This window comes from Oncorhynchus nerka, unplaced genomic scaffold, assembly GCF_034236695.1.
Source record: "Oncorhynchus nerka isolate Pitt River unplaced genomic scaffold, Oner_Uvic_2.0 unplaced_scaffold_3080, whole genome shotgun sequence".
Classification (NCBI taxonomy): Eukaryota; Metazoa; Chordata; class Actinopteri; order Salmoniformes; family Salmonidae; genus Oncorhynchus; species Oncorhynchus nerka.
In genome coordinates, this window is record NW_027038219.1 from 11,440 (window position 1) to 26,864 (window position 15,425).

The following is a 15,425-nucleotide window of genomic DNA, read 5'->3' on the forward strand; positions in this document are numbered from 1 at the left end:
CCGGAAGGTATAATCGAATTAAAAATCGAAAAGCGATTGAAAGTAAATATGGGTCCAGTGAGTGGTTGGGCTGGCTGGGGACGCGGTGATTCAGACAGTTAGCAGGCCTGTGCTAACAAGCTAACAGTTAGTATGCCGGGGCTGAGCAAGGTTGCAGTTAGCGGACCGGGGCTAAACAAGCTAGCAGTTAGCAGGCCGAATTAGCAAGCAAGCAGATAGCAAGGGCTAGAAAGTTAGTCTTTGGGGGACGTCGCGATGGGGTGAGTCTGTTTATGCCTCTTCATGCGGTGACATCGATAGACCGGTCGTGGGTCCGGATATTGTAGCCCAGGAGTATGCTTCGGTGGTAGCACAGGAGCTCTGGCCGGGCTAGCTTCAAGCTAAGTGGATGGAAACGCTAGCCAGGAGTAATCATCCGGGGTTGCGGTTAGCTAGTTAGCTAGTTGTGAAGATCCAGCTGAAAATGTTCCGTTTGCGGTGGGAATCCGGGGATAAAAAATAAAAATAAAAATAATAGGCCCGTTATGCTCTGGTTAGAGTCGCGTTGTTCGAACTGGCGAGAGCTTTCCGAGCTAAAGGTTAGCTGATGACCAGTTAGCTGATGACCGCTAGCAATGGTTTGCTGGTAGTTAGCTGGCTAGCTTCAGTTGAGGGGTTCCGGATCCGAAGTAAATATAAGTACTTTAGAAAAAAAAGCAGATCCGCGCTACATTGGGTGAGGCGGGTTGCAGGAGAGTATTTTGAACTTGAGGTTTAGCAAAATGTTTTAAAAGATATGCAAAGAAAAATATGTTTAAAAAAACGATATATACAAGGGACATGACACGACGTCCAACTGCTACGCCATCTTGGATTCGAGGAGGGGGCACACAATGTAAATAGTCCGGGTAGCCATTTGATTACCTGTTCAGGAGTCTTATGGCTTGGGGGTAAAAACTGTTGAGAACTGTCCAAGTCTCTGAACTCCTCCCTATAGGCTGTCTTGTTGTTGTCAGTGATCAGGGCTACCACTGTTGTGTCGTCTGAAAACTTAATGATGGCGTTGGAGTCGTGCCTGGCCATGCAGTCGTAGGTGAACAGGGAGTACAGGAGGGGACTGAGCACGCACCCCTGGGGGGCTCCAGTTTTGAGGATCAGCATGGCAGATGTGTTGCTGCCTACCCTCACCACCTGGGGGCGGCCGGTCAGGAAGTCCAGCAGGAGTTAGATGAGGAGCAGGAGGTAGATGAGGAGCCGAAGGCAGATGAGGAGCAGGAGGCAGATGAGGAGCAGGAGGCAGATGAGGAGCAGGAGGCAGATGAGGAGCAGGAGGTAGATGAGGAGCAGGAGGCAGATGAGGAGCAGGAGGTAGATGAGGAGCAGGAGGCAGATGAGGAGCAGGAGGTAGATGAGGAGCAGGAGGCAGATGAGGAGCAGGAGGCAGATGAGGAGCAGGAGGTAGATGAGGAGCAGGAGGCAGATGAGGAGCAGGAGGCAGATGAGGAGCAGGAGGCAGATGAGGAGCAGGAGGTAGATGAGGAGCAGGAGGTAGATGAGGAGCAGGAGGCAGATGAGGAGCAGGAGGCAGATGAGGAGCAGGAGGTAGATGAGAGGAGAAGGTAGATGAGAAGAGATGGTAGAAGAGGACTGGTTCCCAACATGATAATGCTCTTCCTCTCTACAGCACCATACTATCAAAGCTTAGCTACCACGTCCCTGTGATCAGTGTGTATCTACTGCCCTCTAGTGTGCTTTATATCAGTGTCAGAAGGCCCTGGTTCTCCTGTAGTCCAAGTCAGCAGTCCACATAGTATGGAACTGACACTGTCAATATGGGACATTCAGTATGGATGAGGTACGGAGCATGAGTCACTCAGTGAAAGTCTGCATGCTGTATGTATGCTGTGGGCTCCTGAGTGGCACAGCGGTCTAAAGCACAGCATCTCAGTGCAAGAGGCATCAGTATAGTTCCTGGTTCAAATCCAGGATGTATCATATCTGGCTGTGATTGGGAGTCCCATAAGGCGGTGGATCATTGGCCCAGCATTGTTCAGGTTTGGCTGGGGTAGGCGGTCATTGTAAATAAGAATTTGTTCTTAACTGACTTGCCTGGTTAAATAAAGGTAATAAATCATACTACTGTATATAAAAGAAAACTAAATGAGTATGACATGCTGGCATTTTAAAGAATCCTCAATGCAAGTTTCACACACTGGTAGTTCTACCTCAAAACGTTCTATTCTCACTGAACCATGCTGCCTACTAACACATGGTGGTTCATCATTGCCCTGCCTTGCAGTAGGTGCACAACTTCCTTCCTGTTTCCTGACGATATTGAAACCATCAAACCTTTCTCATTGTGATCTGAGAGCATCTAATTGTAAGTATTATGATACGTAATGTATGTCTTATGATTATGGAGTTATAGCGATACATGTTTCAAATGTTGCTCTAGGTGCCGCAGTACAATACTTTATATGTAGTACGATATATGTATTTTAATCATGTTTTACATACTTAATACAATATGTTTCCTGTTCCTTTTACTTGTCTGTCTCAGCACTCAGTTTGTGTCCCAAATGGCACCCTATTCCCTATACAGTTTACTACACAGATCCCTATTGGCCCTTATCAAAAGTAGTAGAATATATAGGCTAGGGAATAAGATGCCATTAGGGACATAGCCTCATATCACCCCCATGGTCAACACATACACATACACATACCGTAAACTGCACTGCTCTGAGACTGGTATGGTGGAACTCTGAGGGTTAATCTTAAACTATACCATACTACACCTCATAATATAGTCCACTGCTTTGACCAGATCACATAGCACCATGATGTAGAGCACTGTTCTCTACCAGGAAGTTTCAAATGTTGAGGTCTTTGATATAAGCTCCTGAGACCCAGCAATTAATTTGGTCCTCTCTAGTAGACATCCGTTCTTGGTCAGTATTTCTAAGGCCATACAAACCACCTTATTAAGTGTGGAGATGTGACCGTGACAACTTTATCTTCCTGGTTCTTTAAAAAAATGTCTGCCATCAAAATAAGCACATTATGGACATTTGAAAAGTGTATGTAGTTATTCATTATCATTTTTGTGAGTTTGATATTCAAATAGTTTCTAGTAAGTGAATATCTCAGGAATATTTAAGTAAGTTGTCAGGAATGTGTAATATTTTCACATTAAATAAGAGCTAAATAAGAGCAAATCAAGAAATGTCCTCTGTAGAGTACATCCTGATGCTGCAATTATGTTTACACTTACTCTACCTGTAATGTTATTTGTTCATATTTCTGTCCTAATGACCACTACAAAGGACAATTTTGCATGTACAATAAAACATACAGTAAAAACATTTGTGTTTTTTTCTTCATCACAAAAGCACTTATGTTATGTATTTTTTTATATATATTTTTCTACACCTGCATTGCTTGCTGTTTGGGGTTTTAGGCTGGGTTTCTGTACAGCACTTTGAGATATCAGCTGATGTACGAAGGGCTATATAAATACATTTGATTTGATTTGATTTTCTCCGGGTCTCAGCAGGATATGCATAGAAATATAATTAATCATTTTCTGTCATTTTCTGTAGTACCAGTAGCCGCCACTTGGTAGTAGTCAGTACCACATTATGAAAAAAATACTGCCCTCTAGTGTCAACTTAAAGTCAATGTGATAGATCAGGGTAGCTAAGAGGTTTCACTTTCACTTTTGGAGACAAAAGCAAAGATTATGATAACTAACCCAAGATAGAAAAGCAGTGTTGTTTACATTGGGAGCCAATAAAGCACAGTGGGCAGAACGGGCAAGTTGGTGGGTAGAGCCAAGTACAAGCTAGTGAGATCCTATTTGCTAATTTTAGGACATGCCTTCAACTTGACTTCCTCTCATCACCATATTTGGTGGTTAGTGGAAGTCTGCACCAGAGGCTTCAGATTTTTACCCAATAGGACCTATTTGATCCCCTTTCATCTGTGACTAAAGTTTACACCCCCTTCCTGCCTTGCAGTGGAACCATGTTATTTTATTCCTAATTCTTCCTGCCTTTCCCCAAAGTTAATCTAGAAACTAGGTCCTTCTCAGTTGTTCTGCGTGCAAAGTGAAAGTTAAGAATTGACTGTAAACTTGAATAACAGGCAGAGTAGAGTTTCAGTTGATCTTTGTTCCTTTCTCCCTTTATGTTTGCATGGATACATTGTCCCAACCCAATCTGAACTTTCAAATGTTACTCTCTCACTCCAGCCCAGTCTGTGCCACAAGATGACATACTTTAAACTGTATTGTGATAAAGTTTGACATGACAGTCTGTCTGTCTTTGATCTCAGGGTAAAGAGGTCATCATGATTACTGGGACAGGTTGTTGGTGTGTGACTCTCCTGCTTCTCCTGCAAAGAGCAGACTCTGGTACAGTACCCTCACATTCTCTCATTGTGTTTGTGGTTGTGTGTATATGTGTGTGTGTGTCTGTGTGTGATATACTCCTGGCCATCACGTACGTGTATATGATGATATACAGTTGAAGTCGGAAGTTTACATACACCTCAGAAAAATACATTTAAACTCAGCTTTTCACAATTCCTGAAATGTAATCCTAGTAAAAAATTCCCTGTCTTAGGTCAGTTAGGAACACAAACTTTATTTTAAGAATTTGAAATGTCAGAATAATAGTAGAGAAAATGATTGATTTCAGCTTTTATTTCTTTCACCACATTCCCAGTGGGTCTGTCACGTCCTGGCTATAGAGAGGCTTTTTATTCTCTATTTTGGTTAGACAAGGGTGTGACTAGGGTGGGCATTCTATGTCCTTTTTTCTATGTTTTGTATTTCTATGTCTTGGCCTGGTATGGTTCTCAATCAGGGACAGCTGTCTATCGTTGTCTCTGAGAACCATACTTAGGTACCCTTTTCCCCCACCTGTTTTGTGGGAAGTTAACTTTGACTTTGTTCAGGGCACATAGCCCAAAGCGTCACGGTTTGGTTTTGGTCATTGTTTTGTCGGCATAATTTTTAATAAAAAGAAAATGTACGCTTACCATGCTGCACCTTGGTCCAGTCCTTCAGCCAGCCGTGACAAGGTCAGAAGTTTACATACACTCAATTAGTATTCGGTAGCATTGCCTTTAATTTTTTTAAACTTGGGTCAAATGTTTCGGGTAGCCTTCCACAAGCTTCCCACAATAAGTTGAGTGAATTTTGGCCCATTCCTCCTGACAGAGCTGATATAACTGAGTCAGCTTTGTTGGCATCCTTGCTCACACGCTTTTTCAATTCTGCCCATTCTGACCATTTGGAAGACCTATTTGCGACCAAACTTGAACTTCCTGACTGATGTTGCCTGAATATATCCACATAATTTTCCTACCTCGTGATGCCATCTATTTTGTGAAGTGCACCAGTCCCTCCTGCAGCAAAGCACCCCCACAACATAATGCTGCCACCCCCGTGCTTCACGGTTGCGATGGTGTTCTTCGGCTTGCAAGCCTCCCCCTTTTTCCTCCAAACATAATGATGGTCATTATGGCCAAACAGTTCTATTTTTGTTTCATCAGACCAGAGGACATTTCTCCATAAGTACGATCTTTGTCCCCATGTGCAGTTGCAAACCGTAGTCTGGCTTTTTTTAATGGCGGTTTTGGAGCAGCCATTCAGGTTATGTCGATATAGGACTCATTTTACTGTGGATATAGATACATTTGTACTTGTTTCCTCCAGCATCTTCACAATGTCCTTTGCTGTTGTTCTGGGATTGATTAGCACTTTTCACACCAAAGTACGTTCATCTCTAGGAAACAGAACTCAGCTCCTTCCTGAGCGGTATGATGGCTGCGTGGTCCCATGGTGTTTATACTTGCGTACTATTGTTTGTACAAATGAACGTGGTACCTTCAGGTGTTTGGAAAATGCTCCCAAGGATGAACCAGACTTGTGGAGGTCTACAATTCTTTTTTCTGAGGTCTTGGCTGATTTCTTTTGATTTCCCCATGATGTCAAGCAAAGTTTGAAGGTAGGCCTTGAAATACATCCACAGGTACACCTCAAATTGACTCAAATTATGTCAATTAGCCTATCAGAAGCTTCTAAAGCCATGACATAATTTTCTGGAATTTTCAAAGCTGTTTAAAGGCACAGTCAACTTAGTGTATGTAAACTTCTGACCCACTGGAATTGTGATACAGTGAATTATAAGTGAATAATCTGTTTGTAAACAATTGTTGGAAAAATGACTTGTGTCATGAACAAAGTAGATGTCCTGACCAACTTGCCAAAACTATAGTTTGTTAACAAGAAATTTGTGGAGTGGTTGAAAAACTAGTTTTAATGACTTCAACCTAAGTATATGTAAACTTCCGACTTCAACTGTACATGATAGTTGTTGTGGCACATTAGTACCTGAGTATGACTTGCACCAACATGTGTCTTTAGTGAGGCTTGTACAATCTGAATGGTTGATTCTCTCTCCAGAAAGGTTTGAGGTTCTTGGTCCGACTCGTGCCATTGTTGCTGTGGCTGGTGATGACATCATTCTGCCCTGTTACATAAAACCCAACATCAGCGTTGAGGAGATGAGAGTTGACTGGTTCAGAGTCAACCTCCCAGACACTCAGTCAAACATTAGAGTCCATCTCTACCAAGATGGCAGAGACAAAAACCATGATCAGATCCACTCCTACAGGGGAAGGACATCATTGTTTAAAGAGGAACTGAAGAAGGGCAACACCTCTTTGAAACTGACCAGGGTACAAGGCACTGATGATGGACATTATAAATGTCTTGTTGAGTCTAAGACACATTATGATGATGCCACCATTCAAGTCTACGTCAGAGGTACATTTCTTAAATACAACAACCCATGTGATGTTCCTCCCAATCTCAGTAGTACTTCATCTCCAGTCTCCCTTTGTGTCTGTAGCTATAGGATCCAAGCCAGAGGTTTCCATTGAGGGACAGAAAGAAGGAGGGATGGCTCTGCTGTGTGTAACTAAAGGCTGGTTCCCTGAGCCTGAGTTGGAGTGGCTGGACAGTGAAGGGGTCACTCTGTCTGCTGGACCGTCAGAGACAGACAGGGACTATGAGGGATTCTACGTAGTCAAACTAAAGACCATCATAAAGGAGACTGACATCAACCGCTTTACCTGTAGACTAAGACAGAGGCAGCAACATGATGGGATTAAGATGGAGACAGAGTTTCACATCCCTAGTGAGTAACATCATTATTGTTTAGAACTCTAAAGTATTGTAATGTCAAGATGAAACCCGTTGGTTTTGTAGATCCAGCTATATGCCTCCACCTCAAATGAATGGAAAAGATAAACACAACATTAAACCAGGAAATTAGATGATGGTCATCTTTTCCATTAATTTGGCATTGAGGCATATTGCTGGAGCTACACAGCTGATGTCATGGGACGTGGTTTCATTTGAGGTCTGTAAGCGTCTGACAAAACATTCTTTATGAGCGAAATGTCCCTTTAATATCATCATTTGGTAGCGTTGGTTACATGTCACTGATCTCAGTTGATTTGTGTCTTGCAGGCGAGCTGATCCTTGTTCACACAGAAATATGGAAAGTGGCCCTTGCAGTGATTGTCTCTCTGGTCATTGTCCTTGTGGCCATATCAGCTTTCAGTGTCTGGTGGCGGAAAAGTTTGTACAATGACTACAGTCATAGAAAACTTATTAAAGGGTTTATTTTACTTAATGTAAATGTTTTACAGTGCAGTTTACAGTGACATACACAAGGAGTTGGGAACTAGAACCGAATGCTTGCTAGTTCAATTCCCCGAGCAGACAAGGTGAAAAAGATCAGTTAATCTACCCTTGAGCAAGGCACATAACCCTCATTACTCCAGGGTCGCCGTCAATAATGGCTGATCCCTGGTAGTGACCACACTCTCATGGGGAGTTGGGATATGCAAATAAACACAGTTCCACTTCACAACTCACTCTCGTATAAGTTAACCACTTGTATATACAGTGAAACAGGACAAATATAAGCCCCCCCTGTTTGACCTTTAGAAGTAAAAAGCAGACATTGGTCAGATACTGTACAGGTGTATTTAAGGATTTGTATAAAATAAAATTCAGTTCACAGTATAGGGCAAACATTTCTATTTAAAACAACTTTCTCCACAAAAATACTAGATGTTTTAATATAAGGTTTATTTAAATCTCAGTGCATGGTTTACCTGAACTACATCAGTGTAACTTCTTCCTTCATGGAAATAACTTTGTCAGAAAACATCTTGAGTAGGTCATTTTGTGGACTTTTCCTCTAACTGTTATCTATTGTCATGTCTGTAGATGTATCCAAAGCTGAACACAGTCAAGAGCTAGTTAAGTAGTGTCTTACTGTCAAACATGTCATTTTCTCCTCCAGAAATGGAACTTTGTCAGAGAAAACACTGTGGTTCTGTGTTCATTAACAATGTTTTCTGTTTTTTATTTTATTTCTGCAGAGCAAGTTAAAGATGAAGTCAGACTTGAGTTGAGTAAGTAGTGTCCAACAGTCCTATGCACGTGTCAAACTCATTCCATGGAGGGCCGAGTCTCTGCGGGTTTTCACTCTTCCCTTGTACTTGATTGATTAATTAAGGTCACTGATTAGTTAGGAACGCCACACACCTGGTTGTCTAGGTCTTAATTGAAAGGAACAACCAAAAACCAGCAGATACCAGGCCCTCCATGGAATGAGTTTGACACTCCTGGTCCTGTGCATTGTGTCATGTTTCCATTTTAATACTTGTCTTCTTCATGGATGTGAGATGTGTTCATTAAGGATGTTCACTCTAACGGTTCTCTTTTCATGTCTGCAGAGAAAAATCTCATCACTCGTAAGCTGAGTAAGTTGTGTCCAACAGTCCTATGCTTCAATGTGTCATTTTTTTACTCCCAATTTGATTGTTATACCAAACAACAATTGAAGACAAATAATTCCCATTACATGAATGTGTAACAGAAATGGATAGCGTACAGCAGCTAGTTTAATGGATTTAAAATCCTTACATATTTGACATGAATGCTTTTCATCACATTGTTTTTACTGTCCCCATCCCCCTGCCACACAAGGAGTTGAATGAATTATTCACCATTAAGAATGCTTTACTTTGACTTTAATTTATCTGTTTGTCTGCAGAGATACTTGCTGATCAGCTGGGTAAGTAGGAGCACGATGCATTACTAGACCCTTATGGTCAATATACAATACATACATGTATATTCTAAGCCAGGGTTCTCCAACCCTGATCCTGTAGTGCTGCCGTCCCGTAGCTTTCAATCCAACCTTAGTTATAACTAACCTGATTCAACTTATCAACCAGCAAATTATTAGAATCAGGTGCACTAGATTAGGGTTGGAGAGAACACCTATAGGGTGGTCTTCAGGAACAGGGTTGGAGCGAAAACCTACAGGGTGGTTCTCCAGGAACAGGGTTGGAGCGAAAACCTACAAGGTGGTTCTCCAGGAACAGGGTTGGAGCGAAAACCTACAAGGTGGTTCTCCAGGAACAGGGTTGGAGTTAAAACCTATAGGGTGGTCTTCAGGAACAGGGTTGGAGCAAAAACCTACAGGGTGGTTCTCCAGGAACAGGGTTGGAGCGAAAACCTACAAGGTGGTTCTCCAGGAACAGGGTTGGAGTTAAAACCTATAGGGTGGTCTTCAGGGTTGGAGCAAAAACCTACAGGGTGGTCTCCAGGAACAGGGTTGGAGTTAAAACCTATAGGGTGGTCTTCAGGGTTGGAGCAAAAACCTACAGAGTGGTCTCCAGGAACAGGGTTGGAGAGCCCATTTCCAAGGGCTTACAATTTGCATTGTGCAAATAAGCACAAAGATGAGTCAAAATTATGTGGTAAAATATCACTGTATTGGAATAATTTTTTACTCACTGTGATGGAAATGTTTACACAAAGAATGATATTGTTTTATTAATTTATTTCAATATGTTTAATTAGCAAGAATTATAATTTGTTTTATGTTTAATTTACCCACAGATTTAGTAAACATGAAGGGCTGTCCAGGTAAATGAATGATACTGAATTGTATTTAAAATATATTTCATATCATATTTCTGTTGCTTAAGGTATACTATATTATGGTAGAGGGATGTATTTTTACACCATGTCACTTTGGATATGTTTCTGGTTCCAAACCTCATCAATAAAGTTTAGAGATTAAGAGGAGATTTGTCATTGTGTTCCAAGGGCACCACACAGTACACTCTACTGTAATATTATATTACCATAGTTTCTGGTATCCCCTAATTCTGACATACTCTCTGTTTATATTGTAGAACTTGAAACCATCAGAAAACATGCAGGTCAGTGTGTTTGTTGTACTCTCCAGTCTACCCACCTAGAGTTTAGGGCTGGGCGGTATACCGTATTTTACAATATTCTGGTATTGATGCACGAAAAGGTTTGTTTTTAAAACTTTACTTTCCATAACGGTATTTGACTGTTTGGTTTGTTAAATGTGATACGCCGTGTGTTACGTCAATTTTTATAGTTTTACTTCGCTATTTGAGTTATCTCTCTCCGCTCTCTCTCTCCATGCCGCATTCCACACAGACCTAGCCCCGCCCCCTGTCACTCATGGAGCGCATTTGTTGTTCCTCTTACCAAGAGACAACTGCATTCAGTCTCCGCATCAATGCAGTATGTGCAACAATGTTAATGACAACGATGCTGTTTTCACTTTGCTTCTTATTAATATAAATCCACTAGCGTTCTATAATTACACTATACGTTTGTTTCTTACATCTGCAAACAGCTAGTTTGTATTTTCTAAGCAAATTGGGCCTAAATCTTGTTAGCCGCTAATCGTTAGCTAGCTAATAAATGTAACAAGCCAGAGCAAACGTAACTAGCTACTGTATTTATTTTTTATTTATTTCACCTTTATTTAACCAGGTAGGCAAGTTGAGAACAAGTTCTCATTTACAATTGCGACCTGGCCAAGATAAAGCAAAGCAGTTCGACAGATATAACGACACAGAGTTACACATGGAGTAAAACAAACATACAGTATAAACAAGTCTATATACAATGTGAGCAAATGAGGTGAGAAGGGAGGTAAAGGCAAAAAAGGCCATGTTGGCAAAGTAAATACAATATAGCAAGTAAAACACTGGAATGGTAGTTTTGCAATGGAAGAATATGCAAAATAAATAAATTAAATACAGTTGGGAAAGAGGTAGTTGTTTGGTCTAAATTATAGGTGGGCTATGTACAGGTGCAGTAATCTGTGAGCTGCTCTGACAGTTGGTGCTTAAAGCTAGTGAGGGAGATAAGTGTTTCAGAGATTTTTGTAGTTCGTTCCAGTCATTGGCAGCAGAGAACTGGAAGGAGAGGCGGCCAAAGAAATAATTGGTTTTGGGGGTGACTAGAGAGATATACCTGCTGGAGCGTGTGCTACAGGTGGGAGATGCTATGGTGACCAGCGAGCTGAGATAAGGGGGGACTTTACCTAGCAGGGTCTTGTAGATGACATGGAGCCAGTGGGTTTGGCGACGAGTATGAAGCGAGGGCCAGCCAACGAGAGCGTACAGGTCGCAATGGTGGGTAGTATATGGGGCTTTGGTGACAAAACGGATTGCACTGTGATAGACTGCATCCAATTTGTTGAGTAGGGTATTGGAGGCTATTTTGTAAATGACATCGCCAAAGTCGAGGATTGGTAGGATGGTCAGTTTTACAAGGGTATGTTTGGCAGCATGAGTGAAGGATGCTTTGTTGCGAAATAGGAAGCCAATTCTAGATTTAACTTTGGATTGGAGATGTTTGACATGGGTCTGGAAGGAGAGTTTACAGTCTAACCAGACACCTAAGTATTTGTAGTTGTCCACGTATTCTAAGTCAGAGCCGTCCAGAGTAGTGATGTTGGACAGGCGGGTAGGTGCAGGTAGCGATCGGTTGAAGAGCATGCATTTAGTTTTACTTGTATTTAAGAGCAATTGGAGGCCACGGAAGAAGAGTTGTATGGCATTGAAGCTTGCCTGGAGGGTTGTTAACAGTGTCCAAAGAAGGGCCGGAAGTATACAGAATGGTGTCGTCTGCGTAGAGGTGGATCAGAGACTCACCAGCAGCAAGAGCAACCTCATTGATGTATACAGACGGATAATCCCAGGAATGGTGTAGAACTACAGTACCAGTCAAAAGTTTGGACACACCTAATCATTCCAGGGTTTTTCTTTATTTGTACTATTTTCTACATTGTAGAATAATAGTGAAGACGTCAACTATGAAAAACACATGGAATAATGTATATCTGCATGTTTTTTTGCGCAACAGTTTCTTCTAAATCAAAGAAGAATAAGCAAAGCAAGAATATGTATGCTACATGAAGTAGCTAACAAAAACATGCAATGTATCCGAAGATTGTAGAGTCCCCTAGGAAACATTTGTCAACACTTTGGTTCCTACCGTGTCACAATAACTCCTCCCTGGCATTTTCATTTGTTGTCATGTCAAACACTGTATTTAAAGTGGCCACTATTATATTCAAACTATTGAATTGGAATAATCATTTTATTTCCTTGATTCCAACAGTTCACCAAAGTATTTTGCTCTAAATCGCAAGTCAAATCACAATTGCAACATTCGGTTAAAAATAAAGCATAGATTGTTTTCCCATATCGTGCAGCCCTACGTGGCATTGTGGAACTGATTTTAATTATTCAAAAGCATAAAATACTGTCATTCCGTCAATTTATTTTAAATATTGTGATATGATATTTTGACCATATTGCCCAGCCCTACTAGAGTTTCACATGAATATTAATATATTCACATACTGGTATTACTTGAAATAACATGACCACACATTCACATCTACAGTATACTTATGCTGTTATCAATAATAACTTATAGGCTACATATGTCTACAGTAATGTACTGTGCAGTAAGTCCTGCAGTAAAATGTCCTCCCACATATTGATGTTCTTATTTTTGACTTCACAGTGGATGTGACTCTAGACCCTGATACAGCACATCACTATTCATGTGTCCCAGAGCAATGTACTGAGCAGTAAAATGCAGTCCGCCATATTGTTATGTTTATTTTGTTTATTCTAATAAAGTGTGTGTTTCTCTCCACAGTGGATGTGACTCTAGATCCTGATACAGCACATCCCAGACTCATCCTGTCTGAAGACAGGAAACAAGTTAGATATGGAGACATAAAACAGAATCTCCCTGATAACCCAAAGAGGTTTGATATTGTTCCCTATGTCCTGGGAAAGGAGGGTTTCTCCTCAGGGAGATTCTACTACGAGGTGCAGGTGGAGGGGAAGAATGGGTGGACTTTAGGAGTGGCCAGAGAGTCCATCAACAGGAAGAAGTATATTTACCTGAAACCTGAGAATGGATGCTGGACTGTTTGGCTGAGGTATGAAGAATACAAGGCTTTCACTGACCCCTCTGTCGTCCTCTCCCTGAGAGAGAAGCCCCAGAAGGTGGGGGTGTTTGTGGATTATGAGAAGGGTCAGGTCTCATTCTACAATGTAGAGGCCAGGTCTCATATCTACTCCTTCACTGGCTACACCTTCACTGAGAAACTCTATCCATTATTTTATTCTGGTGCTACTGGTAACTCAGCCCCACAGGTCATCACTCCTGTAGGTGTCACTGACTAACTGTTTTATATCAAACATTGAAATACTGGTTGTGGTATGTATGTATGTGTGTGTGTGTGTTACTGTCATGACTTTGCCCTGTTGGGTGAGGTTTATGACCCCCCCCCCATAAATACCTGTCCCCTTTTTCTCTCCACTCTACAGAATGGACTCTTGGAAAGCCCTGTGTTACCACAGAGAAAGTATGGTAATATCAAAAGGCAGGGGAATGGAACAATAGTTCCCTTTCTCAACCAGTTGAAAGTGTTCGTTGGTACTTAAAGAATATGATGTCAGATCAGTTGTTGTCTGGCATTATATCTGATGATAGGATGACATAAATTGTATCTTGGAAAGTCTACACATTCTAGTTATCAGATTCACATGGAATTAAATATGAAACTATTTGTGAAAATATGAAATGTAATTTTAACTTCTAAATGAGATAATTGTTTTCATAAGTAAACTATGCTCACTCAGTGGCCACGCCCAAGTGAACAGATATTGGTTGAGAACTATGAAACACGCCCTTCTCTCCCCCAGTACAAAAGTCCGTTGACGGAAGTTAACCTTAGTTCCCAATGACGGCTAATTTCAATATGGAGGTGATGATCACCTCACTGAAATGGTGTATTTCGACTAGACCAGCATAAGCTGATTATGGCAACTTAGTATGAACATTGAACGATTATTTACTGAAGAAGAGATACATCCTAGACTTCGAGTTATCAGCTGCAGCTGTAAACGTATGTGGACTAGGAAAGGACAGACAATCTCCTAAGAACGACAGGGTACTTTAACGTACCCGCTCTACAACACTACGACCAGAAATATTCTTCAAAGGACAATGACGATCTCTGTTGGGCAAACCAGTCTTCCATCTTCGACCCATCTATCGAAGGGCAGCTCAGAGTAAATATATATGTTGCATTTTTCTTCTCCGAATGGGCGGTTATTAGAATGAATAAGATTCTGTATTTACGGTAGAATAGCTTTTCAAGGTCCGATAGAGACCCAATCCCTTTGTCACTCCATCTTCCCGCTCTTTCATTCAAACCCAACCCCCTTCTTTTGTGTAACGAGCTGTCATATTGGGTTAGCCCACTAGGGGATTTTCATGACATGATTAGTAATCGATGTATGATCGATCCTGTGTATATATATGTAATTCTGTGTGATTATTTCGGTATTTAGTAAATAAATAATTACACCAATGTGTGTATTGCTAATTCCACTTGTTAGCCAGGGTTCGTGCAGTACTTTATGACCATCCGAATGAGACTGAGTAAGGTGACGATTAATGATTGACTGCTATTGATATTAACCTGTTGCTTCTACCCTCTACTTTTTTGAACATTCTGTTGAAAATCGCGCAACATTTCAGCGCCCTGCTACTCATGCCAGGAATATAGTATATGCATTTGCTTAGTCTGTGTGGATAGAAAACACTCAGACGTTTATAAAACTGGTTAAATCACTGCTGTGGCTTTACCAGAACGGCATTTACATCGAAAAGCACAGGAAAAACTGATCACTGAAAATGGGAAAATATATCCATGCGCTACTTGAACCCATTGATAAACGTGAACCACAATTAATTGACTGAGGTTGCAGTACCTACAGCTTCCACACGGTGTCTAGAGTCTTGTCATTTCCCTTGAGTTTTTCTTGGTCAAACACATGCAGGGCACCGTATATCCTCAGGTCTAGGACCGGATATTTTCGTTGAGTTTCTAGCCGGACATTTTCCAGACGGACAGCTAATGATCTTTACATCGCCTCCTGATGAATTTTATCGCTTATTAACGTTTACTAATACCTAAAGTTGC

General features: G+C 41.3%; 1 protein-coding gene across 3 annotated transcripts; it reads left to right on the top strand.

Moving 5' to 3' along the window:
- Positions 1–2,273: 2,273 nt before the first annotated feature.
- LOC135566860 (butyrophilin subfamily 1 member A1-like) lies at positions 2,274–14,810 on the top strand. 3 transcript variants are annotated; one of them, XM_065014452.1, is made up of 11 exons: positions 2,274–2,359; positions 4,315–4,393; positions 6,452–6,814; positions 6,900–7,187; positions 7,523–7,633; positions 8,446–8,478; positions 8,803–8,829; positions 9,123–9,143; positions 9,977–10,003; positions 10,276–10,302; positions 13,082–14,810. In XM_065014452.1, exons 2-11 carry the CDS (start codon positions 4,330–4,332, stop codon positions 13,615–13,617), a joined length of 1,497 nt encoding a protein of 498 aa, XP_064870524.1. In that variant the 5' UTR covers positions 2,274–2,359; positions 4,315–4,329; the 3' UTR covers positions 13,618–14,810. The 3 variants fall into 3 exon arrangements, with proteins under 3 accessions (XP_064870524.1, XP_064870526.1, XP_064870525.1); XM_065014454.1 differs by lacking the exon at positions 13,082–14,810 and adding an exon at positions 12,944–13,074; XM_065014453.1 differs by lacking the exon at positions 10,276–10,302.
- The last annotated feature ends 615 nt before the right edge of the window (positions 14,811–15,425 follow it).

What these genes read in the sequence shown, in the direction of transcription:
- LOC135566860 (XM_065014452.1), top strand. Translation starts at nt 4,330, where the DNA reads ATGATTACTGGGACAGGTTGTTGGTGTGTGACTCTCCTGCTTCTCCTG. An exon ending in TCTCATCACTCGTAAGCTGA is followed by an intron (nt 8,830 to 9,122) that starts GTAAGTTGTGTC and finishes GTTTGTCTGCAG; the next exon opens with AGATACTTGCTGATCAGCTG. An exon ending in AACCATCAGAAAACATGCAG is followed by an intron (nt 10,303 to 13,081) that starts GTCAGTGTGTTT and finishes TTCTCTCCACAG; the next exon opens with TGGATGTGACTCTAGATCCT.